This window comes from Coturnix japonica, chromosome 6, assembly GCF_001577835.2.
Source record: "Coturnix japonica isolate 7356 chromosome 6, Coturnix japonica 2.1, whole genome shotgun sequence".
Classification (NCBI taxonomy): domain Eukaryota; kingdom Metazoa; phylum Chordata; class Aves; order Galliformes; family Phasianidae; genus Coturnix; species Coturnix japonica.
Genome location: NC_029521.1, coordinates 13,733,473 through 13,759,008, shown reverse-complemented (window position 1 = coordinate 13,759,008; position 25,536 = coordinate 13,733,473). Strand labels below are relative to the sequence as shown.

General features: G+C 44.0%; 3 protein-coding genes across 4 annotated transcripts in view; 2 read left to right on the top strand and 1 right to left on the bottom strand.

Moving 5' to 3' along the window:
• The first annotated feature begins 1,310 nt into the window (after positions 1–1,310).
• Positions 1,311–5,768, top strand: EIF3F (eukaryotic translation initiation factor 3 subunit F). The gene is made up of 8 exons (XM_015866519.2): positions 1,311–1,606; positions 1,717–1,787; positions 1,864–1,943; positions 2,884–3,021; positions 4,083–4,174; positions 4,387–4,523; positions 4,637–4,750; positions 5,374–5,768. The coding sequence occupies exons 1-8, from the start codon at positions 1,333–1,335 to the stop codon at positions 5,449–5,451; spliced, it is 984 nt and encodes a 327-aa protein (XP_015722005.1). The 5' UTR covers positions 1,311–1,332; the 3' UTR covers positions 5,452–5,768.
• A 4,420-nt stretch (positions 5,769–10,188) lies between these two features.
• On the top strand, positions 10,189–24,024 carry ANXA7 (annexin A7). 2 transcript variants are annotated; one of them, XM_015866518.1, is made up of 13 exons: positions 10,189–10,532; positions 13,401–13,455; positions 14,886–15,102; positions 15,500–15,598; positions 16,234–16,274; positions 16,955–17,057; positions 17,340–17,434; positions 18,662–18,775; positions 20,053–20,223; positions 21,669–21,839; positions 21,925–22,000; positions 23,094–23,206; positions 23,685–24,024. In XM_015866518.1, exons 2-13 carry the CDS (start codon positions 13,402–13,404, stop codon positions 23,805–23,807), a joined length of 1,377 nt encoding a protein of 458 aa, XP_015722004.1. In that variant the 5' UTR covers positions 10,189–10,532; position 13,401; the 3' UTR covers positions 23,808–24,024. The 2 variants fall into 2 exon arrangements, with proteins under 2 accessions (XP_015722004.1, XP_015722003.1); XM_015866517.1 differs by having other exon boundaries at positions 16,231–16,274.
• PPP3CB (protein phosphatase 3 catalytic subunit beta) overlaps positions 20,933–25,536 on the bottom strand; it is a 48,024-nt gene continuing 43,420 nt past the window's right edge. Inside the window, exon 14 of the mRNA XM_032445588.1 lies at positions 20,933–25,300. The gene's annotated coding sequence lies outside the window, so the exon portion shown is untranslated. The remainder of the gene's footprint in view (positions 25,301–25,536) is intronic.

The following is a 25,536-nucleotide window of genomic DNA, read 5'->3' as shown; positions in this document are numbered from 1 at the left end:
CATCAGCAGCTCCCCATGTCAAACAGGATCTCTAATAATTAAAGTAGCCCCATAAAACATTGCAAAAAAAGTGAGGAACGGTTTGAATTCCTTCTGCTAATATGAAGACATATCAACCAATGCATTATACTAGAAATTAGGCTGCCAACAATAGCCGTTCATCTACTAGCAACCACAAGTGAACAGGAAGCAGAGGAGTATCCAAAACACTCCATTGAGGCTGAATAAGGAAACTACCACTTAGTTTTAATTTAAAACCCAGAAGCCACTGACCATCACTACTTCATACTAAAGCCCCAGAGAAATCCTAGTAGCAATTGGATGGACCAGTATGATAGAAAAAGCATTACAAAAGAGATGCAATGATAAAAGGACCAACACAGTAGAAAGGTGCTATAAAGTAAGAGAAGATTGCTCACCTGTATCAGAAAATTCTAGGTTTGCAGCATAAAGCTTCACTAAGGAGAGATCTCCAGGAAAAAACCCTTTACTAGCAGCAGTCAGCCCTTAAATAAGGTCTAAGAGAGGTGCAGGCAGGCTGCATCCCCTCCAGGCACACAGCTGAATTGCCTTCACCTGTGCTCCCAGGGCTGACCAGTCCTTTCCCCAGCTGTTCAATCAGTGGTTCAGGCCGTGACTCAACACTTACCATACAGTCCTGAAAAACACAGATAACCAACAGCCAGCCAAAGCATTGGCAATATGACCATGAGAAATGGCAGAGAGGGAGTTCCATGAACACAGTGAGAGCTGGAGACACAGACCTGATGTTCCAAGCAGGAAAAGAGACTTCCATTCTTTGATACCAACAGATTCAGAAAATCAGTCTTGCTATTCTTTTTCCTAATTATGCTTATCTACATGAAATGCATATTTTATTTTACCTGTAATTCAATGCAATATTTTTAATGTACTCTAAGGGGTTTTTCGCCTCTCAACAAGAAATTATGTTTATTCCCATTGCACAAGCAAGATGAGACGATAGCTACTGATATAGAAATTATATATCAGCTGTGAAGATGCAGCCGACATAACAGCACATGCAAAAGTAATGGCTCAGTGACGTGTAAGGGCTGTAAAAAGAAATCACACCAGAGAATCACAGAATTGTAGGGGTTGGAAGGGACCTCTAGAGATCATCGAGTCCAACCCCCTGCCAAAGCAGGCTCCTACACCACGTCACACAGGTAGCACAGCTCTGCCTTTGGCAGACAGGAGCTCAGCGCTGCGCCAGCCCATGAGGGGGCGGATGCTCACGGAAGTGGCGTATGTGACAGGCGTTCCGATCAGCCAATTGTCGTGGCCGAGGTCTCTCCCCTTTCTCTTCGCAAAATGGCGGCTCCTGCTCCCGCTGTGGCTCCGGTCCCTCCCGCTGCCGCCCCGGCTCCCAGCCCCACGGCTGCTCCCACTACACCCACGGCGGCCGCGCCCCCTCCGCCCTCAGCCCCGGCGGCACCGCCGCCCTCCGCCCCGCTGTCCGCCGCGCTCTCGGGTCCTTTCCCCGGCGGCCGCGTGGTGCGGCTGCACCCGGTGGTGCTGGCCTCCATCGTGGACAGCTTCGAGCGGCGCAACGAGGGCGCGGCGCGGGTCATCGGGACCCTGCTGGGTAAGAGCCGCAATGCCGCAGCCCCCACTGATACCGCCCCACTGATACCGCCCCACTGATACCGCCCCACTAAGACCAATACCGCCCCACTAACCGCTGTCGTCCCGCAGGCACCGTGGACAAGCACTCGGTGGAGGTCACCAACTGCTTCTCCGTCCCGCACAACGAGTCCGAGGATGAGGTACGGTGTGGGGGCTATGGGGGATGTGCCATCGGGGCTCCTGCACCCGCTGACTCGGCTCTGTCCCCTTCCCCAGGTGGCTGTTGATATGGAGTTTGCCAAAAACATGTACGAGCTGCACAAAAAGGTGTCTCCCAGTGAGATCATCCTGGGCTGGTGAGTTCTATGGCCACAGGGAAGTGCGGGCAGTTGTGCAGGTCCCTCAGATACCTCAGATCTGTCATTGCTGTCAGAGGCTGGAAAGCAGAAGCAGCAGTGAAGTCGTGCCATCACTCAGGATAGGAAAGGATGCTGTCGCAGACTTAGAGCGTTTTTGGTTAGTCTAGAAGAGCTGTCACAGACAGGAGGGTTGGGAATGCTCATGGATCTATTAGAATGCAGTGATACAGTCTGTAAGGTAACTAGCTGGAGGGAGAACACAAAAGTACCAAAGGGCTGGTGGGAAACGGTGATGTTAGCCTGAACACAAGGGTGTTCTCTGAGTAAAGGTGGAAATACCTGTGATGGGGTGTTACAGGAAAAGAACTCGTTTGTGCACGGATAACTGGCCTCGTTTGTCTATTGACATCCTCTCTGGCCCCTTTCTATGGAACAAAATCCTACAAGCGCAGAACTCTTGGCTTCCTCAACAACCCATCATGGCACAGCAAGGTGCAGTTCTCATGGCAGTCGCTTTCCTGTGCATGCAAGAAGTTAATTGCGGAGCAATTGAAGGAGCGAGATGAACAAGCCCTGCCTCCTGCACAGGGGTGTTTAATTTGTTTAAGATTTACTTTGCTGGTCCAAATTTGCTTGGCATGCTTTGATTTATAAGGAAATAAAGATTTGGCCCAGAGCATAGTGACAAAAAACTGACTCTTTTTGATGGTAATACAACACTGACCCTGTGCATGTTTTGGGCATGTGTGCACTCAGCCTATAATTCTAGGAGAGCCATAAAACTACACATGACCTAGTTATAATACTAGTCTTTACTATGTGTCTGCAACTCAGTGCTTGGACATCAGGGTTTTAGAATACAGACCTGTTAAATACCAACAAATACTGGGCATTTGAACATTAGAAGAGTGGTCTTTCAACATTTGCTTTTTCCAAGGTACGCAACAGGTCACGACATCACAGAACATTCTGTCCTGATCCACGAGTACTACAGCCGGGAAGCACACAATCCAATCCACCTCACTGTGGACACAAGTCTCCAGAACTCACGCATGAGCATTAAAGCCTATGTCAGGTACATGGGGACAGGAACTGTCTGAATTACTAACAGATATTGTATCAGGATGGCACCTACAGCTTGATAGTGTTGCTTAGAGCCCTATCCAGCCTCGAATGCCTACGGGAATGGGGCATCCACCACATGTCTGGGCAACCTGTGCCAGTGCCTCACCACCCCTATTTTAAAAATGTTCTCTTTTTGTCCAATGTAAATCTCCCCTCTTTTAGTTTGAAACCATTTCCCCTTGTCCTATCACAACAGACTCTGCTGAAGAGTCTGCCCCCCTTCCTTCATATAGCTTCCCCTTTAGATATTGAAAGGACACACTCAGGTCACCTCACACCATTCTCCAGGCTACACAGCCCCAGCTCTCAGCCTGTCCACGTAGCAGAGTTGTTTCATCCCTGGGATCCTATTTGTGGCCCTCCTCTGGATGCACTCTAATAGGTCCATGTTTCTCCTGTGCTGAGGACTCTGCATCTGGATGCAGTACTCCAGGTGAGGCCTCACCAGAGCAGAGGGGCAAGATCACATCCCACTCCCCGCTGGCCACGTTTCAGGATACAGTTGGCTCTCTGGGCTGCAAAGCATGTTGCTGGCTTGTGTCCAGCTTAACATCCATGAGTTCCCCCAGGTCCTTTTTGGCAGGGCTGTGCTCCATCCTTACATCCCCCAGGTTATACTGATAGCAGGGGTTATCACGACCCAGGTGCACTTGGATTTATCAAACCTCATGAGGTTTACCTGGGCACACTGCTTGAGTCTGCCTAGGTCTCTTCAAATGGCATTTTATCCCTCAGACATGTCAGCTTCACCAAGAAGACAGTACTGAACTCATCATGCGCTTGTACTGATAAATGTCAGACCAGCTAGGAATATTTTTGGATGAAAATTTGCAGTTAATAATATACCTGTATTGATTTCCTGTCCTTGGTTATACATGGTATTAATATTGCTGATTTTACTGACAGTGAGTAACCTATTCGTGTTCACACTGTAGTGCTAATAAAGATCATTGAGATGGAAAATTATTTCCTTTCAGATGTGTCCATGCTGAATTTATGTGTTTTTCCTAGTGCCCCAATGGGAGTCCCTGGTAAAACTATGGGCGTGATGTTCACACCACTGACAGTGAAGTATGTTTATTACGACACAGAGCGGATAGGAGGTGAATGCTTTATTCCTATTTTGGGTCTAACCATTGTCGTGATACTGTTCAAATGCTGTTTGGTTATTAAGCCTGGTAAAATTACCACTCTGGGGGGGAATTAAACTGTCTCACTGAACCTGATGCTATCCTAGAGAGTATTGAACAAGTTAAAGTTTTAAGCTGCTTTCTGTGTCAGTCGGATTTCTCAGTGATCCTGGTTTTGCTTTCAGTGGATCTCATCATGAAGACCTGCTTTAGCCCTAATCGAGTGATCGGCTTGTCCAGTGACTTACAGCAGGTGGGGTCAGCCTCAGCCAGGATTCAGGACACCCTGGGTATGGTGCTACAGTATGCAGAGGATGTACTGGTAAGGCAGACTTTATATGAGACTGAAGATAAGTTTGACATAAGATTATGCATCTGTTTTTATGTTTTTATTACTGAGTTTTACTCATGCTGAAGTGTGTTTCTTATGCATAGTCTGGCAAAGTGGCTGCCGACAACACCGTTGGGCGTTTCCTGATGGATCTTATTAACCAGGTGCCAAAGATTTCACCAGAGGACTTTGAGACGATGTTGAACAGCAATATTAATGTGAGTTCATTGTCTGATTTCTAAGCGTATTGCCAGCAATTTTGAAAATATCATACAGACACAATTTTGTTTATGAACAAAACTACCTTTTCATACCAACACGGTCATAAAAAATACAGCCCTTTCTTGTCTCTAACTTTATGTTTTAAGAGCTGAAGGTGGAGAAGGGAGCTTAAGGATAACTAGTGACTTTCCCTGCCTTCTCTGCCTGACCTGAAGTTCTGTCTCATGACAGAGCACTTAAGAACCCAAACAAGGTTATATTGTGCTACTTTATTTCTGTAATGGATATTTGGAAAGCTGAGTTTCTGAATCTGTTATTTGCCCGTAGTCTGCAAGACCACAACTAATTTTTAATTTTGCTTCCACCCTTTGACTCTCCTGGTTAATACTGGTGAACTCTAAGTTAAAATTTCACAAGTGCTGCTTCATGTTCCAGGAATACCAACACTTTCTTCCTGTAAGGGAAGCATTCCTCAGGGTAGGACGTTCGGGACTAACAATAGTTCCAGTAGCTGATTGTAAAATGCTTTACAGGAGGCGTTAAAGATTCACATCTCCATACCAGGCTCTCATCTTTGTTAAAATTTCTGATGACTGTTTTTTTTCTTTCTTTCTCTCAGGACCTTCTGATGGTAACCTACTTGGCAAACCTCACACAGTCACAGATCGCTCTCAATGAAAAACTTCTGAGTTTATAAAGAAACTTCTGCCACCCTACACTTGAAAGAGCCTCAAGAGTGAGCAGATACACACTTCCATGGCGATGTTACAAATTCCCTCGGACCTTAACTTAATTACCTAAACGACTTGGTTTACATCTTCATTTCTACTTCCCTGGAAAATCCCTGACATGGTTTAGGAAGTGAATAGGAACTCCTGCAGTTTGGATGAACCCATTATTTTAAAATGGAATAAGTGAATCTTTTGCCTTCTGGGTTTATCAACTTGTGTAACAAAATACAGCTTTAATGTAAGAAATTATTTGAAATAAAGTTCAGTTGTATTGGCAAGAATACCTTCTGTTCAGAAGAAGACTCTTCTCATTTATTGTGTAGGAAGTATTGTGCAGTTTACCAGCCCTTAAAAGTACCGGAACACTGATGATGATACATTGTGACTAAAGGAGGTTATGTCTTCCTGAGCAAAGTGAAGGTATCAGGAAAGCCTGCAGTCCGTAGGCTGACTTGTATGGTAGACAGTACAGCAACAAACAAAACAAATTGGAGCAGAAAAATAAAAGCTCCCCTCAAAAGTGTATGTTTGATTCCATCCGTGCTGGTACTGGGAGAATGGTGTATTGTAAACCTTGCTCTGAGATTAGAATTTTCAATCTTTCGTGGCTACCCTTGTGAAGGACAATGTTGCAACCAAACTGTAGCACAGCGTATCATTTTACTTGGCTGTAAAGCCTAGGCTGTACTATCATTAGGAGGCTGAAGAAAGAGGCATTTCCTTCTCTGGAGTTTGAAAATCTGGACAGGGAATACTTAAGGCTTTCTACTGATCCATTTTATGGGATCTCCTACCTAAAACCTTGAAATTGCTTATGAAGTCTGGTGGGGAAAAGCCTGGGAGTCAAGAAAAACCACCAAGGATTTCAAGCTCTAATATGCTATTATTTATACATCAATGAGATCTTGGACCTACTAGGGGACTTTTTCCTTTTTTGTTTGTTTACGACTCAATACTCCAAACAGCTTTGACAAAGTCTTGCTTTTAAGAGTCTGATTTAATCATCTTTTAAATAGTCCAGATAGTTCTCCAAGTATGCTTCTGTGTACAGCATGTGTTGTATTTAATTATATTAATGCTCTCCTCGCTTAGACGGAGCTGATCCTGAGTTGTCACATGAGCACAAAGTTCTCTCTGAAAACATGTCTGCCCCAATATACATAATATTCAGACCAGAGTTTACAGTTACAAATGGTTCCCTTATTCTCTATGGGTGTTCTGTGTGCTTAGAAAAGTTAGAGGAGTACATAAAATCAGCTCACCTTGTTGCATCAGGCCTTCTCAGACATGAAATCCAAGTCATCTGCAAACTGGGATGGAGTTTCATTCACCACAGCATCTCTCAGCGGTATGATGAAGCAAGGCAACCTTGTGTTCACTTTGTTTCCGATGAGCATGGATGGCAACTTCTGACAACCTGCAGTTTAACGAGCATAATGTCATTATGCTTTGCACTGACAGCTTCCTAGTGTAATAAAACTGCTTGTTTCCCTCTGAGCAAGAGTATAAGACCCACAAGCACATGAGACTACTCTGTGCTGCTTACCAAAACCAATACTTGCAGGATGAACTTTGTTAAATAGAAATACCTTCCTAAAATTGCAAGAGCATGACTTCACTGATTATGGTTTCAACAATAGGCTGTGTACCACAATGAAAACTGGATGTATGTGATTAATCAAGTTCCCTGTGTGCTTTGTTATGTTGCAAGGTTTGCAGACAACATGGAGGTGATTCTTCAGGTGAAGCTTTTGGATAGGTGGTGTGCAGCAGCCAGGTTTCTCATGACTCTGTTAAGTGCTTTGGATTGATGATGCACAGAACAATTCTGGTAATGACGGTGACTGTAGGATTAGATTAAGGTCCAAAGAAAGCCCTTGCAGGCTGCATTGTGCTGGTGCTAATTTTCTGGCTAAGCTAAAACACAAAGTTTGACATTCAAATTCATGTGACTGAACAAAACAATTAATACTATGTGGTGATTCTCTGGGTACCAAAGTAAGTTTGTCTTGCTAGTTTTGGTACGTTTAACAGCCATTGTGCTGTTGCCATCTTCTCTGGATCCCTGTACCTTAGGAGGGGCTTCCTGAACACAGTTCCAGTTCTTTCCTGTCTTGACAAACCATATCTCAAAATCTGTTTTAAATATACCTAAATATATCTCCTTTGTCCTTACTGAAGCTTGTTTCATGTTCTTCCTGTTCTTCATAATAAGCTATATCTTCTCTTCTGCTGCATTATCTATGCTTTGATCACCTAGCTGCCCATTTTTAACTTAATTTCAGTCATTCTTATTGATAAAGACTTGCATCAGTGTGTAGATGAATGGATATAATAGTACACTAATGCTTTCCCATTATAAATTCCTTGTTTGCCTCTTGGTGTCTGTCATTACTGTGACTGAGCACCATCCTAATCACCCCCGTTGTCATTTGAACTCTTAAGTTACTATGGAAATTATCCATTTAAACGTATGACCTGGTATTGTGACAGCTTCTAATTAGAAAATCTAGATGTTATGATGATCTCCCTGTTTCTCCTGGTTTGGATTGCTCTCAGGGCTGGTGACACTTCAGTTTCATCAGCAGGTATCATTAGTTTGTTCCCAACTTTTGTGCCATTCTCAGTCAAGAAAAAACTTGGAACTAACCCAGACCCAGCTGAATTCTACAAACACCCTTTTCAATAAGGCTTTTGCACTTACTTTCAAGTTCTTTAGCCTCAGTCATGCTAATTTCCATCTTCACTGCTCTAATTAAGGGTTCTTGTCATGTCCTCCGTGGATATCCAAGCATCATCCTGATCCACTGTGTCCTGTGATTCACTCTTGACACGAACAACATCTTTGTGTTTGGCGTAAGCCTTGGAAAATGGAAATAAGACTAAAACTTCAGTGTTGTTGAGAATGACAAACAAAATTCGCTGTTTGCAATCAGATACTTCAAAACCTTGCTTATAGAATTACAATTTCATTTGCTGATTATTTCAGAATGCTGGAATGAAGGTCATAAGTCTACATTGTCAGCTGAGTCAATTACGTTTCTTGGCAGAACACTGAAGAGGAAGTAATGTTTTAGTGTATGATTTTGTGAACATATGCCATCTATTAGTAACAAATTTGGGATGGGTTGTTTAGTCTTAAGGATTAAAATGTCAGTGCAGGAAATTGGACATGCTGCTCTCTGAAATACTCTAGCAGAACTACCTGCTGCTCTCCTTGTGCGCTCTGAGTAAGGATGAAGTGTATTTTTAGTGTGGTTCCACCCAGCAGAACTAGAGACTCTGATGGCAGTCCTGAGGCTTGTGTGAAACTCCCATGATTGGACTATGGTGGGTGGAGTCCTACCATGACTCACAGGGCAGTAACTCCCATTTGAGCAGCTAACCAAACACATCTCCTTGTGGTGAACTGTGCTTGCTCTGCTCTCTGTTCTTAAGGAAGGTTTACTCAACAGCTAACTTTGACTATCTGCATTTTAATTACCTCAGTCACAAGGCAGTGTAACAGGGCAAATATTGTTAGTACCTAACAGACTTGGATCACTGCAGTATCCTGCTGGTTTGTTATACTTTGACCCACGGTTCAAAGCTGACCAGGTCTTGCTGCTTACTGAAAACTGTGGGAAGGCTGAGGGTTTTGTTCTTTTTCTATTTGTTTGGGAATACAGATGGTTTCTATCCTAAATAGTTCAAACCCAAACAGTCCACTAAATGGAAGAGGAAGAATTATGTTTTATAAAGGTATTTGAGCCCCGTGGAAACAAGGGTTTTGATATATACCTGTGCTGAAAGAAATGAATTTAACAGAGGTGAAGTATACTAGACATAACGCTGGAAGTGTCTCTTGAAAAACGCCGTGAGGATTAAATTCTTAAGGCTGTTCATGACACGTTCTGGGCAAACAAGGCAGGTATAAGCCCAATTCTGCTGAAGACAGGTCATTCATTAGAATTTTTATACATTTTAGGTGCTTTCCATTTGAAGTGGACAAGCGTGGTAAATTATTACCGACCTATTTTCTGCTGCCTGCACTTACTGCTATTTTAAAGACACAGAGAACAGTGGTTTCACTTGGCAACTGGCATTCAAATGCCACAGCAGGTTACAGCAGAAGATTGCTTGCATTTGAATGGTGTCTGAACTGCTAACACACGCTTTTCATAACAAAGCATGCAGAAGTTTTGAATAATGGCAATTAACTATTGCATAATAGCAGGGATGGATCCTTCAGGAAGTGTATAGGGCTGGTTAGAATCCCTTACAAATACTTTGCTACAGGGTAAAGGAAGAAGTAAGTGCATGTGGTGTCTGTTCCAAATAGAATATGAATAAACGTAACAATAGATTTAAAAATAGAAACAAAGCACCAAATTCACTTCCCATAGCAGTTAGTTGCCATAATTTAGGTTTATTTCTGGGGACAGGAGCTGTAGTAGCCTGGACAGCCCTACCTTCATCTTGGAGACCTACAGGACCTACACCTTGCTCTCAAGTCACACACAGAGTAGAGCAGCTGCCCTGGGTCCACTTGGCCATTGCACTGGTCTGGTGGTCCAGACGACACGGCTCACCGCCCGCCAGCTACCGGCCTCCATCTAAAGCTCCATGTGCTTCTGGAAAATAGGTCTGACCTAAATCCACACGTGTTTGGGTTGAATTTAATTGTACACGTGCCAAAAGGAAACTGCAGGGTGGACTTTCTACTTCAGAGGCCCGGTGCCCTCCGCATGGGATGGTACCCGCGGTGGGGCTGCGGCTCTGGGCACTGCCGTCCCCTAAAGTACCTGCTAGCCGTTCCGAGGCAGCTCCGTGCACACCGCGGCCCTGAGGGACACGGGGCAGGCCGGACGGCCGGGTGAAGGGACGCTACGTTAGCGGGACCGCCGGCCCGGCCGACTCTTGGGCGCGGCGGTGCTGCCCGCGGGGAGCGGGGCCGGGCCGGGCCGGGGCGGACCCGGGGGCGGGGCGGGTTCCTCCCGGCCCCACAGCCTCCATTTTGCGGTGTAGCTGCGGGAGAGAGGCCGGAGGCTCCGCGCTTTTCCCTCAGGTGAGGCACCTGGGGGCGGGCGGGGGAAGGAGATGAGCCCGGAGCAGCGCCCGCATCCCCTGCTCCGGGCCCGGCCGCTCCCCGCGGGAGGGGAGGGCTGCGCTGCGGGACCGCGAAGACCGGGATGGCGGCGCCTCCTGCTGCGGGACGCTGAGGGTGGGTCGGTATCGGTACCGGGCAGAGCCCGTCCTGCTGTCGGATACACGGGATGGAGCGGCATCTGCTCCGCTCCGCGGCCTCAGGCTGAGCTCGGTGCGGGCGGTCCGTCATCAGGTCCCTGCTGCTGTGAGTGCACGGATCTCCTGGAAGATGCGGAGCTGCTTCGGTACACGCCGCTGTCCGCTCGGTGTGTTGTGAAGGGACCCCGGGCCCTGCTGTCGGGGCAGCCCGGGTCGCAGGGACCGAAGCTGAAGTCCTTACCTGACCCCTTCACCACTGTGCGTCCTACCAAGGAAACGCCATCACTCTTCTGAGTTACAAGCAGCAGCAATTGGGGTCTTGCTAGAGCAGGTGATTACACGGCCCTAAACACAGCAGCAGTTACCCACGTCCCAGAAAAGAAACGCACAACGGTGCCAGTAAGGAAAGAGTTAAGCACTGTAACTGTGTGTGTACGTCACAGGTGTGCACGGGTGGGTGATCAGAAATACAGCCTCCTTTGCAAAGGAGGCGTTGGAAACCAGGATATTAAAAAGCTTTTGTGCCAGAATTTGTTTGACAGGAAATGGGGGCTGAAAAAAAAAACTGACTTCATTCTACATTATCTCATCAATAAGTCTAAAAAACTGGTATGTTTTAGTACGGATGAAATATTGTTGGGTCACACTTGTATACAAATTAAACTTGGAACAGCTGATCTGCAGGCACCGGCTGCTCGCTGCCTTACAAAAAGCAGTGTGAGCGCAGGGGATGTGATACCGTGCACACCTGCCCGTTTCACAGGCTTCACGTTACTGGCTGCTTAACAGTGTGACTTTGATTGAATGCCACGGAGCATAAAGCTGGGATCGTTTGGAGGTTTGTAATGGCCAGTTTTGCTGACACTGTATTTTCCCACTGAGTGGAAAGAGTGAAGCTGAAATCCAAAGGAAGCGCTGGCAGTTGTCTTCTTCCTGAAGGGAGCTGCAGTCCATGGTTAAGTAACAGAAGTGGCGGAAGAAATGTGTTGAAAGCCAGAATGAAAAGGCAACACACAGCCCTGTCAGTAGTAAATACTGCACAGCTATCAGCCACTTGCTGCTTCTAAGGGAAACAAATGGCAATTAGCAGTGTTTATGATTCAAGTGTTTGTGGTTATGATTTCCAAGTACACCTCACGCAGTTCTTCTCCCTGTATTATGAAGAAAGCCCCTGAAGTGTTGCTCCTGCTTGATCACTGCTCTCTACAAGGTTGCTTTGGCCTTCATTCAAACAAACCCGCCCTAAATTTTACCATTTCCCCCAGTAAGTCAGAGTGGTTCAACACAGCAGCCAGCTTTCAGATCCATTTGTTTTGCCTGCAGACACCTAGGAATGTGAATGGTCAGTAACTGTATTACCTTTTATTTTTATATCTTGAGTTGTGCAGCAAGGATACTGCCTCATAAACATGCAATGAGTGACTCCCAGTCCCTGCTGCCTTCTGCTTCTAATCCTCCAGCCCTTCTATTAAAAACAAAAGGATTGAAACAGTTATTAGCAGGAAACAGAAATCTGCACAAATGAAGGAACGCAGGGGGAGGATGGTACATTGGGAGCTGAACTCCTGCCTGGATGCTTCCTCATTTTGGTGTTTTGTTTGAGCACGAGGCTGATAGTATTTTGAAATAACAGTAAGAATACATCAGCATAAAGCGTTTGTATGGAGGCTCAGATCGCTCTTCCTGCTCGTGAATTCTGAAACAGCGGCTTCACTTATTTTTAAAGGATTAAAAACAAATGAAACAGATCCCCTCCCTTTCCAGCCAACAGCTCTTGCACAAGAGACAACACGCCCAGGCTGAGAGGAGCTGCTGTGGAGGTGGGTTCTGCGCGGGGCCCCCACCCAGCAGCTCCTCCACCTCTTTCCCTCTTCAGTTATGCAAGACAGGAATGCCTCACGGAGGCATTTTTTGGCAGAGCAGTGGCTGAAAGGCCTGCAGGCTCAGAAAACAGCTGCTTGCAAAACTTTTGCATGACCTTTCCTTCAATTTTTTGTATGTCACATGTGCATGTTTGTATTATGCTAATATAAACCTTCATCTATAGTGTTATCTTCTTATGCTTAAATAAGCTCTTTGGATTAAAGTTTAGATCTTTGCAAATCCTTTTCACGGTGCACTGACCAGCACTGGGCGCAGTTTAATTCTGCAGGATGCACCACGTCATTACCATCAGGAAAAGAAAGACTGAGTCATTTCTTACGCTTTGGAGTCAGACAAGTGCGGGATCTTCATAGGGACTCAAAGGTCAAAGTAAGAGACGTGTGGCTGCTGAACCACCCTGGTCCTCCCACGCTTGAGCTGTCCTGCTGTCATCCTTGTGACAGCATCAGTTCTGGTTTGTGTTATTCAAGAAGTTAGAACTTTTTAGTCTAAACCCCATTATCCCATCTTTGAAATCGTTCTGGTGCAGGCATCTGTTACATAAGAACAGCCAAAAGCAGGTGAAAGTTACAACACATTTCTATCAGGTGGTTCTTCTCTGTGGGACAGATCAGGTACTGTTCTCCTCTCAGGTGCTATTCCTGTGAGTGATGGGGTGCAGGTGAGCACTTTCAGCAACACTGAACGTATTTATCAAGTTGCTCAAGTGATGTCACAGTTACTTAGCCAGCAAGTGGCAGCTACACACTCATGTGTATGTACATTTATGTATATAGTGCCTGACAGGGAATGTTTTTCTTTCCAGAATGTCATACCCAGGTTATCCCCCTTCTGGCTACCCTGCTTTTCCTGGCTACCCTGTAAGTATGGCTTTTACCTGCACTGCATCCCTAGTGTATTTATAATCAATATCCCTTCTTACCGTGCTCTGTGTGCATGTAAACAGCAGCTGTTTTTATCCATATATCCATCTCTGAGTGTGACTTTACATTTGACTCAAATGAATTTCAAGGAGGAAGCATTTTCCCATATACATATACATTTTCCATATACATATCTCTGCAAATGTGGCTTTTTTTTAAGTGCCAGTAGTCATTAATAACTACGAGGGTCTTTAGGTACAGGGTCAGAGGTATTGTCTGAATCAGTGTCTACCAAACCACTTGCATGCCCATATCCTGCCCATTTCCTTCAGGAGTAAAGCTGCCTTGCAATCCAAGCTCAAGAACCCAGCTTTCCTACAACACTGAGTAAATATTTTTCTGAGGATACTGGACACTGTAGCTTGACTTTGACCCCCAGTCCTTCACACACAGTACTTTATCCCACCTTCAGTTCATGACTGAAAGGACTGAAAACTCCAGTGAAACTGGAAGGCTGGAATATATCAGCTGTGGTTGATATTGCAGTGTCTTTTTTCAAAGCTTGGTACAACTTTGTGCACTGATAATAACATCACTGTGGGAAATCTATTTATGTAGTACTTGACTAGACTTAAGATGCAGCTCAGCCTATGTCCCATAAAATAGTGAAAAGCTCAACGTATATGCAGTACATTCTCCAGTTGATTTGCTTCACAGTTTACCCAGACTCCCTCTGAAACACCAAAGTCAGTCAGACTAAGGACATGACCATGTCAGAAGCCAGACTTTCTTAACTTTGGGATTTCTTTTCCCTGCTCAAGGCTCTGCTGAACCCTCATGATTGTCCCTGTTTGCTGCAGGGGAGTTGGACTACATGACATCTAAAGGTCCCTTCTAAATCAAATGATACTAAGATCAATTTTTAGGCCAGAATTTAAAGTCTTCAGTGCATGAATTTAAGACTGTGTAGATGCCAGAGTAGCCACGCTAGGTTTTCTAGCATGGAAATAGCACTAAAGAAATCAATGTGAAATTATTTTCTGTAATATTGATAGTCATCCCAGCAGGCCTATGGGATCCTAACTTTGGATTTGTGAATCTAAATCCTGTTAAAATCTTTTTGTTGAGTCTGGCTGAACAAGGTTAGACTGCACTGCTAGGGAAGGGGATCTCCCTGGGCACAGTGATGCGGTGATGGGGATCTTGGGGCAGCCAAACCTGAGGAAAACCTTTGAGCTCAACTTTGCTGCTAGGGAGATGCATCAGAGGACCCAGCCAGAAGGCCCATGTCCAGGCTTAGGGAATGCTGCTGATGCTCCTAAGAGTCAAACCTAATCACATTATTAGACATATATGGAGATTTTAGTGGCTTGAATTTTCAGTTCATAACAGAGTACAGACATCTTGTGGGTTTTCTTGTATTTCAGCCCACAGGACAGGAGTCTGTCTATCCGCCTGCTGGGCAGTACACCTATCCTGCTGCTCCTGGAGGATATCCACCAGCAGGAGGAGGGAGCTTTCCTGCAGCACCACCCAGCACTGGGTACCCAGAGGCAGGAGGATATCCTGCCCCAGGGGGGTTCCCTGCCCCGGGGGGCTTCCCTGGAGCTCCCCCAGCTGGAGGAATGCCATCTTATCCTGCAGGTAAGATTCAGCCCTTGGGAGTTATTTCTGTCTTAACCACTCTTTGTGCTTAGGAGAAGTAGGAGAAGTAGGAGAAGTAGGAGAAGTAGGAGAAGTAGGAGAAGTAGGAGAGGAGAGGAGAGGAGAGGAGAGGAGAGGAGAGGAGAGGAGAGGAGAGAAAAGGATTGTTCAGTGATCAGTTTAGGCAGCAGTGTTTAGACAGCCAGATAGCTACGTAGCAGCAAGTACTTGCATGCTAATAGCAGAGTCTTGATGGCTTTGGGTTGTGAGACACTGCACAGATAGAGAGAAAAGAAACAATCTCTTGTGCAGCTCAATACCCTGGCTCATGTTGCGCCAGAAACCACTTATGAAACACTGCACACTAAAATGTGTTATCTGCTCCTAACTCCCACAGGCCCTGGGTTTGGTGTGCCTCCCACTGGCCCTGGCTTTAGTGGCTATCCCCAGCCTCCTGCCCAAAACTATGGTGGAGGTGGACCAGCACAAATGCCAGGTATGTGGATGTTTCCCTGCCGTACATATGATACTTCAAGAATCCAAGGCTAAGCCAAGAGATCCCAAGATAGATAGTAAAAGGGGGAAAAAAAAAATAGGGCCTTACCTTTGTTTCTGTTAGTTGTTGAGGTCTGTAAGCTGTATGTGTCCTCTCACCTTTCTTGACAAGAACAGTGAAGATCAGATGAGAATCACCTCTGTGTGTGCTGCATCCGAAAGGTTTGGCTGTCACTGCTTAATGACTGTGATGTAATTGGTTAGGTGCTTATCCTTCTTCAAACTGCATGGGATGTGCATTCCTCCTTTGTGTGGATCATCTCGGCTTTTGTCTGGGACAGCCCTATTTAATAAGGAGAGATCCTTCCAGCTCTCACAGCACCAATAGATTTAGCATTTTTAGAAGTGCCTCATGAACGTATCTACCAGAATGCTCTGTGATTGCTTCTTCCCATTGTTTTCAATGGCAAGAACTTCAGTTATAGGCATTGTTACTTAGCAAACAGGTTATTGCTGTGGTAGACCTGTAACTTGCCAGGTCTGTAATTGGTTTTATTTTCAGGTTAGGTAGCGTTTATACAATAAGAAGAAACATAATGAATTTGTTTCTCTTGTTGTTTAATCCATTTTCAGTAGGTTATCCTGGTGGACAAGCACCATCACCGATGCCTGGTCCGGTATGTGCCATGTGCTCTTTTATAACCAATCTTAATTACTCAGGTAATACAATCCTGAATGTCATTGCAGCACTCAGGTTGCCCATCACACTATTTCAGAGGGGCTTTGTGCCATAGGGAAAAAAGGAAAAAAAAATGAGTGTCCATCTCAGCCACACAGAAAAGTAATTGATTTGTTTCCATTGCTTTCAATAGGATTCAGTTTTACTCTGTAATTTGAACAATTAATTGAAAGTAATAAAATGTAAGCTGTCGTATATTTGCATACAGGCATTTTAATACAGCATTTCTTAGTAAGTTTGATACGGAAATGTATGAATTGTTCCTATGTCATCAAATGGTTTAACACTGACAAACCTTCCTTTGCTGTAAAAGCAGCAGTGAAGTCACTGCTGAGTTCCTGGCTATGCTCGGAATACAATCCAAACAAAACCATTGGTCACTATCTCTGTATGCTCATCACATTCGCCTGCATAAAGACACTGCAGCGGTGGTAGGCCAGAGCTGCTCAACACAACTGTCACCCTGATTTCATGACAGAGAAAAACAGCCCACTAATGGAACGAATGGAACCAAGCATTCAGTGACTCCCCATTCTGAAGTGCTCACTCCTAAATGGTGATTTTAATTTCAGTTTGTGTTGTACAGGATAGCTAATTACACGTGGTTTTTGTTTTCAGCCTGCAGCAATGGTTCAGTACACTCAGGGCACAATTCAAGCTGCTCCAAACTTTGATGCTGGAAGGGATGCAGAAATTCTGCGCAAAGCTATGAAGGGGTTTGGTAAGTAAGCAACAGGCACTTACATTTCTAATGCGTTAATGCCATTTGGTGCTTCAGTTTGTGTCTAACATAAATATATTTATTTCTCCATAAGCTTTTCAAAAGTCACACCATAAGAGACTTGGGAAATTTAATAGACTCTAAGTTACAAAGAAAATTTGGTAAATAGACTTAAATGATATTCATGCATTTATTATGTAACCATGCCAAGATGTGAGATTATAAAACGCACTGCCTTAGATGGATTATTATGAGTTCTCACATTGCCCTTCTGTTTCCAAGGGACTGATGAGAAGGCTATCATTGATGTTGTATCTAACCGCTCCAATGATCAAAGGCAAAAAATCAAGGCAGCTTTCAAGACAATGTACGGCAAGGTATGTTCAGTGAACAAAAACCATAATTTCAGCTGACGTGTAACCGCCTACTAGCATTTTAGTCCTGGAGAATGGCTTGGGGCACTTATTATATGCACCTCTTTGGGTTATATTTTTCACTGCATACCAGGTAGACATCTGGTATTTAAGTGTTCTGATACCTGGTAGAAGTGAAGGCAGAGGGGAGTCTGGCAAAGCATAGCTTTTCTGAGTTGATAATACTTAGAAAATAATTAAGATTTAAAGTGTTTCACTGTCTGATGCTCCTGAGTTTCCTGTGCACAAATTCTAGTGCTGAAATATCTTTTTGTATTTTTTTTTCCATATAAAAAGCCAACTGAGAAATTGGTAGAGGATTGGTGATGACCACTAGGGCACAGCCCACTGGAGTAACTCAATTCCATGCCATTACTGCTGTAACTGTGCTCACCTGAAAACTGCAGACACGTGTTTACTCCTCTTGCCTCCTTTATGATCCATAATGGAAGGTTCTTTTCCAAAGGAGCCTGTCCTGCAGACGCTTGCTTTCAAATCATTTCTTTTCTGTGCTTTTTGCTGTGGTGAAATCTTACCTTTTAATCTGCTTAGTAGCACTGCTCTGAAAGAACTGCAGAATCAATTAAAGGTTGGAAAAGACCTTAAAGATCATTGAGTCCAACCGTCGGCCCATCACCACTGTGCCCACTAATCACATCCCCACATCTCCTGAACACCTCCAGGAACAGTGGCTCCACCACCTCCCTGGGCAGTCCATTCCCACGCACAGCCACTCCTTATGAGAAGAAATTTGTTATAATATCCAACTAGAACCTCTCCTAAAAAAATTGGCTCTTTCCCCATCAGGCTGAACTTGTTGGTTTGTATCTAAGATATGATGCGTAATTCTGCAAGCAACAGGAGCTGGAGGGTTGGAAATACTTGGTGCAGGGAGAAACTGAACACTCTGCACTCCTTCCTTAATGAGCACTCCATTCACTACAGCTACAGATGTGTATTGTTATCTGTTTTGCCAGTATTCTCAAAGAAGGGAATGATGGCCATGCTTTTGGTGGATTCTCAAGTTATGGATAACAGTGTAATGTACTGTAGCAAACAAAAGCAGAAAAGACCATCAGCTGCTCTAATTTGGGGGTGGGGGTAAATTTGTGCCACTTGAACAATGTGTCAAAGTGATTTCTAGCTACCACATTATATAATAATGTCCTTTCTGTGTTTCTGATTGGACAGGATTTAATTAAAGACCTGAAGTCTGAATTAAGTGGAAACGTGGAAGAACTGATTCTAGCACTCTTCATGCCTAGAACCTACTATGATGCCTGGAGTTTACATCACGCAATGAAGGTATGGTTCTCCTGTGAACAAAATAGTCTAAAACCACCTAAAAGAAGAAAACAAAATACCTGATCTCTGCACTGCTGAAAAATCCTGTGGTGGAAAGCAAGTTTGGGGATGGCTGAGATTAGAATTCTTTACTGCTGCATGTGCTGGTACTGCAGGATTGGCCAGTTTGCAGCAGCTGTCCAGCAGGGGATGAAAGCTGCAGGATGGAGTTTTATTCTCTGCCCCTCTCTTGGTCGTTCTTTTTGCTGGAACCTAACAAGAGCCGGAGTTCTTCTAACCAATAAGCACTGTTTACCCTGAAGTCACATACCTCTCCCTGCAGGAAACAATCCACTGCTACTAAGTGATAGTTTTAGATTACCTCCTTTTGACAGGACAACAAGGAAAGAGTATTTTCTTAAGGTCAGGGGACACAAGTATTTCTTTGTGTGTTAAGTCCGCATTAGGGGTTAGGTGAGCCAGATGGTTTAACCTTCTAACTCAAGTAAACTGGTGTGTCCAACTTACCTGAATGCCTTGCTTGTTTGAGTTGCAGCAGCTAGCGGGTGGCTGACTACTGGAAACAAGTCACTTAGATAGGAATACAGATCTCTAAAGAACATGGAGCACAAATGAAGATCTAGCTTTAGTGGGGGTAATAACCACACAACCATTAAAAAAAGGAAATTAAATTCCAGTACTACTTAGAAGGTTCACACAGATCTACCCCTACATAATCCTTGATCAAACAGAGATGGGTCATGCCAGCAGATGTGCCTGTACTCAGAACCCCCAGTTAATTTCTATCCTGAGGAGAGGGAAGCAGCTATGAAAAGTTCCTGCTGGTCTCCCATGCAAAGAAGCCAGACACCTTTGGAATAAGAAACACACCTTCACAGTGATCAAAACAGCATTTACGTGCATATCTCTGATTTTAATGGCTATCAGAAGGCTCTCCCTTCCTCCAGTATGTCCCCAGAATGAGGTTACCAAAGAATTTCTTCATTTCCTTAAACCTACATTGTTACCTATGGCTGATGCAGCCATAGTAGACATACAGTTTCAGGTTATTATTTTAAGCCAGTGCAGAACCGAGCGTTTCAGAAATCTTTATTCCATTTTAAGCATTCTGTGAACTTGGTGCTTTCACACCACTAGAATACTGTTCTTACAATACTGTTCTTACAATAGCAATTGTATTATCTTTTAAAATAACAGCTGTCTGCTTATTTTTTACAATTGAACAAAACGAAGTTGGTAGTGCTTTGTATTCATGCCTTCTTTTGCTTTGCCTACAGGGAGCAGGCACGCAGGAGAGAGTGCTGATAGAGATCCTTTGCACAAGGACAAACCAGGAAATACGAGAAATAGTGAACTGCTATAAATCAGAATTTGGAAGGGACATCGAACAAGACATCAGAGCAGACACTTCAGGACACTTCGAACGGTTACTTGTATCTATGTGTCAAGTGAGACTTCATTTTTACTTTTAAGACATGCATGTGCATTCCTTGCATACATCCATCCATGTTCCATAAATGAATTGCCTGTGCCTGCTTAGCCAGAGACAGAAATCAGCCCCAGACTAATTTCCTCTCTAACAAAACACCTCAGACCTCCTCAAGGAGGAGTCCCTTCTTATCTACATGACAGACTGAGCGACTTGAGTACTTTGTATTCCCCACAGAAGATTTGTGTAAATACCTTGAGCAGATGCAATCAAACAGCACATGCTGCAAGCAGTGCTCCCCGCTGCTGTTAAAGCCAGGTGCTTTTCTCTTTTTGCATAACATTATTTGGGCAATTTTGTTAGGATAACCTTTATAGCATATAAAATATCTGTGAGAGTCCCCCCAGACAAACAAAACATCACCTTCCAAGTCACATCATAGCCCTCCCTTCAGACAATCAGCATTACATGTGTGCTACCACTGAACTCCTGTGGACACTGAAGGCTGCTTAACTCATTTACTGGGGCTCTTTTTGAGCTGAAGAACACTATCTTGCTGTTACCCACATTTAGGAAGAAATACAGTATGTGCAACTTCTCACATCCTTCTGATACACCTGCCTTGAATTTCTATGGCTCTTCTCTATCTTGTTTGCTTCTACCTTTATGAGTTCAGCCATTCACCAGGTGTTTGGGTTACAAAATCAAAATCCACAAGAAAGCAAAGCTTGAAGCTCATGCTGATTTTTATTTCGATAAATCCAGTACAACAACTGACAACCACATCACGTAAATATTATATTCACCACTACAGACGCACAATAGTATTTATGAGTGTGTATTTAGCCTTCTCAGCCAATACATTTAGCAGCATCCATCCATGCAACAAGAATACAAACCCCAAAGCACATAAGATGTCACATAAGCCCTACTTGACATATTACAACTACAAGTGTTTTCTGGAGGCATTCGTAGTTGAAATTAGCAATTCTAAATATAATAGAAGACCTGAGATATTTCAGGTGTGCATATTCAGAAAGATAATTCATTAGTTCGTTTAGGAAGGTTCTTTGCAACTTGAAGCCTAGAAACAAATCAAGAGAAAGCTTTCATTATTAAGCAAGATAGAGAATTGAGTGCAGTTCCTGGAAAAGACTACAACTGTGAGATCTACAGGTGAAGCTATATGCGGAAAAATACATATATACATGCACACATATATATACACAGCATGTATCTACAGTTTAACCCATGCCCTACTGACAAAGTTTTGGGCCACAGCTGTATTTTTTCAAAGAAATATTAATCCAAAGAGTAGCTTTTAAGCAATGTTACGTATTTCTAACTGCTATCACTCTTCCTACTTCATGCTTTGGAGATACATGCTTGGGGCCTGTACTGCAAGCAGTGAAAGCACAACTTCTCTGTGCAGCTTCATTTGACTTCTGCTATCTTTGCTTTTAGGGTAATCGGGATGAGAATCAAACTGTGGATTATCAAAAAGCTCAGGAAGATGCTCAGCGTCTTTACCAAGCAGGTGAAGGGAAACTTGGGACGGATGAATCTTGTTTTAATATGGTTCTGGCAAGCAGAAGTTTCCCCCAGTTGAGAGCAACAGCTGAGGCGTACTCCAGGGTAGGAATTCTTCACTGACTTCAAATGAATTAAGGTTCCAAATGTTGCTGCGTTTTGTGATCCACATGTTAACCTTTTATTTTAGATTGCTAATCGTGATTTAGCAAGCAGCATTGATCGAGAATTTTCTGGGAACGTGGAACGTGGCCTGAAGGCTATTTGTAAGTGAAACCTTCTTCCTTCCCCTTATCCCTTGAGAGTTAGTTTTCTGAATGTAATTGAAGAAGAATCCAATTCAGCACTGGCCATTTGGCAAACGAATACACAATCTGACACTCTGATACTACAAAAGTTACTTCAGTTATTCAAATTATTCACTTTGCACTTGGAGGAAACAGACATCTAGCTTGGCAAAGTCAGCTTGAAACCAGCAAAGGTTACAGTAGAAACTACTTGTCTAGAAAGTCATGTGACTACACAGAAACAAGGGACGCTGCTTAGCATTGGTGGTTCTGTGTTTCAGAGCCCTGCAAAATGAAGCCAGTGCCACTAACAGAGCTGTGGCAGAGACAGCTGAACCACCCCACACATGATCTCAGACCCAGCACAAACCTGCTTTTAGGCACAGGGCACTTTCCAATCCTCTGCCACCACCTACCCCCAAAAAGCTCAGCATTTCTAAGGAAAACTCACCAAAAGAGAAGACTCGTTCTGATTTCACTAATCCTGCTGACCTACAGAAAAGCATTTCAAATTTATTGTGACTTACTGATAGGATCAGTATGAGTTACTGTAGTGATCCCAGTACTCTGCACACCAGCTCTACCACTGCTTACCAAACTGACGGCATTTCCGCAGCCACAGCTGATTAAAAGCTATTGTACTGAACAAGATCTTCCCAGATTATAATCTACCAAAGTTCTACAGGAAAAAAAATGACCCCTGAGGATCACATAAAGGAAACAGAAACAGTGAAAAATGTAACATTCTGCAGCTATTTGTGAATGAGAACTATTTACTTTTGTACTTTTGTTACTGAGAGTTTAGCAGTGGAACACCAGTAAAAGTGCTCACATGCTGGTACCAGCTGTGTAAGGAAAAGAACTGAATACAACCAACTAGTAATAACTACAGCTTGTCTATTTGTTCAGCTTCAAAATAATCCCAGCTTTGTAAAGCAGTTCCTGTAATCCACAATAACAGAATCTGTATTGACAGCTACTTGCAGCTGCCCGCAGTATAAATCCTGAACTGATTCCGCAATGTATCAGTACACAGACCTGGAACTAATCCTAAGAATGTACCTTATTGCAGTGCAATGCGCTTTCGATCGCCCGGCCTTTTTTGCAGAAAGACTTTATCATGCGATGAAAGGAGCTGGCACAGATGATTCTACCCTCATCAGAATCATAGTCACTCGCAGCGAGGTGAGAAACTTTCTCCTCTGTAGCTTTCCACTACCTATGAGGTCTGTCCTCCCTAACTGCCTTTTTATGCAGTCCCTCTTTCACAGCTGTAGAAATCAAGCTTTTAGGTGAATGAAGTAAATCGTTTTGAAGACAGATTTCATATAATAATTTAAGTATCTCCAGCTAAATGGCAATATTGCTTGTCTCGCTTCCATGCTGTGGTTGAGTGCCCATGTAGCAGAAAAGCATTTCAACTTCAACTGTATGAAGTTAGGATACTACAATGCTAACAAAGCAAGGAACAAGTGCCAGCCTCTGCTTTGGGAGCAGCTGTAGAAGGACCAGCTGGCTGGTTTGAAGTGCAGAACTGATCAGTTGCACACTGCAACCTTGTGGCTTGTACTCGATGTGAGGAAAGAGATGCAGAGTTATGCCTAGGAGTTGAAAACATACTTTGTATTTAAGTCTTACATTTTCTTTTTTCTCCTTTGCACAGATTGACCTGGTGCAAATTAAACAGAAGTTCACAGAAATGTACCAGAAGACTTTGGCTACAATGATAGCAAGTGATACAAGCGGTGATTACAGGCGTTTGCTCCTGGCAATTGTGGGTCAATAGAAGACAGTTACCTGGCTGTTTGTTTTCTTTTTTAAAACAAACTGAAGGACATGTACCATGCTTTATGCAGATACTGACTACTCTTGTGTGTAGAAGAATAATATATAATCAAATAGGCCTTCTTGGTGATTCAGTAAGCTTTTTGCACTTACACTCGCCTTAATTTGCAGCACGTATTGTTCTTTATTGTATAATAAAAGATATATCTTGTCTACTAGCCCTGAGCCTTGGGGTCGTTTATTCTTTTGACCCAGACAAAACCACCTCCCCTCTTACAAAATCCTGCATAATTGCTTTCCTGAAATCACTCAACTGAACTACCGAGCCAACTGCACACGACAAAAAGCCCCAAGCAATGATGGAAAGCGTTTTTTAAAGCCCCAGGCAGGTTCTCTGGTAAAAACTCTTTTCTGTCTTCCCCTACTAACACTGAAAAAGCAGTAAGTGCTCAGTTTAAGTCACACTGCACAGTTTAAGCACCTTGGCAGAAGATGACTGTGCCTCCTCTATTTATGTCCTTACATTAGTTATGATCAGCGGGTAGTTAGCATTGTGCTTAAGGCAGCAGAGAAAGGAGAAACTATTTCAAACCTAATTTTGAAGTACCGCCTTGTAAAAAAAAGTGGGTTATATTGTTCTTTCATTGTTCAGTAATTTGCTGTCAGTAAATGCTAACGCTGCAGAACGTGTGTTAATCCAAACTGAAAGTGACAGCGACACACTCAATACAAATGACTGTGGCGATGGTTTCATGGGATTAAGGAAAATAGAAAACCAGCTTTGAGTAGTGCATTTGTCTTTACAGAAAATCTGTCCCCAGCCATAAATTTAGCAGAAGCCAACAGTGAGTTTCCTAACATTTCCAAGCAATGCTTTAACTAGTGAATATCGTATAGAGGCCCCTCACACAAACAACAAAGCTCTATTTTCCTTACCCCTCAAACACAAGCACCGTGCACAAATCCCTCGAGTATTTCACTTCTATTAAGCATTCAGCATTATGTTTGCCATGGAACTATATGTAAGCAGACAACGCGACCTGGGCTGTCTTCCCAGCTCAGCTCACCAGGTGGCAGCAAGAGCCTCGGCAGCAAAAGGCCTGAACAGGAGACGCCAAAAAACCATCCTCCAACACGTTCTGTACTTTTAGGCCTGCTTTTCCGATTTGCTGAAATGCACTCACATTTCTCAGAACAGCCAGAACACCTCCCCAGCCCCCACCAGCTCCCAGCCCTTCTCCCTGCAGGCAGCAGCACTGCAGCAGCCGCAGCTCTTTGCTTTGCTGCTTGCATCCGTGGGCTGGCAGAGCTATTGCCAAGCATTTCCCCTTCCCCACTGAGCACAGACTAACACTAAGGACACACAGAACCTTCCTCCCACTTAAAACCCTGGAAGTGGAAAACAAAGTGCAACAACTTACAGTTTTCTGAGAGGGAGGATACCTTTTGTTCCTCTTCAACAATGCAAGAATTAGAGACAGCTCCAGACCCCACCTTTCAGAAACAGCAGCAAACAAGGACAGATTACTTTCTAAACAGAGAAAGCTCATAGGCACAATTCTTTTACCTGACTGCTCGCCTAAAGGCTGATGGATCGTACACTGTATGACAAACACAGCTCCCCAGAAACTCCCATTTACTGCACCTCTGCCCTCATACCTGGCAAACACTGCTATCAGTAACAGCCAGGAGGGGGTCCTCAGGGAGGTGAGCAGTGCTGTGGCACAGCA

Excerpts from the sequence above, each read along its gene's own strand:
- ANXA7 (XM_015866517.1), top strand. The coding sequence starts at position 13,402 with ATGTCATACCCAGGTTATCCCCCTTCTGGCTACCCTGCTTTTCCTGGC. Across the intron at positions 22,001-23,093 it reads ACGTGGCCTGAAGGCTATTT|TGCAATGCGCTTTCGATCGC; the intron begins GTAAGTGAAACC and ends ACCTTATTGCAG. Across the intron at positions 23,207-23,684 it reads TCATAGTCACTCGCAGCGAG|ATTGACCTGGTGCAAATTAA; the intron begins GTGAGAAACTTT and ends TCCTTTGCACAG.
- EIF3F (XM_015866519.2), top strand. The coding sequence starts at position 1,333 with ATGGCGGCTCCTGCTCCCGCTGTGGCTCCGGTCCCTCCCGCTGCCGCC. Across the intron at positions 1,607-1,716 it reads GGTCATCGGGACCCTGCTGG|GCACCGTGGACAAGCACTCG; the intron begins GTAAGAGCCGCA and ends GTCGTCCCGCAG. Across the intron at positions 1,788-1,863 it reads ACAACGAGTCCGAGGATGAG|GTGGCTGTTGATATGGAGTT; the intron begins GTACGGTGTGGG and ends CCCCTTCCCCAG.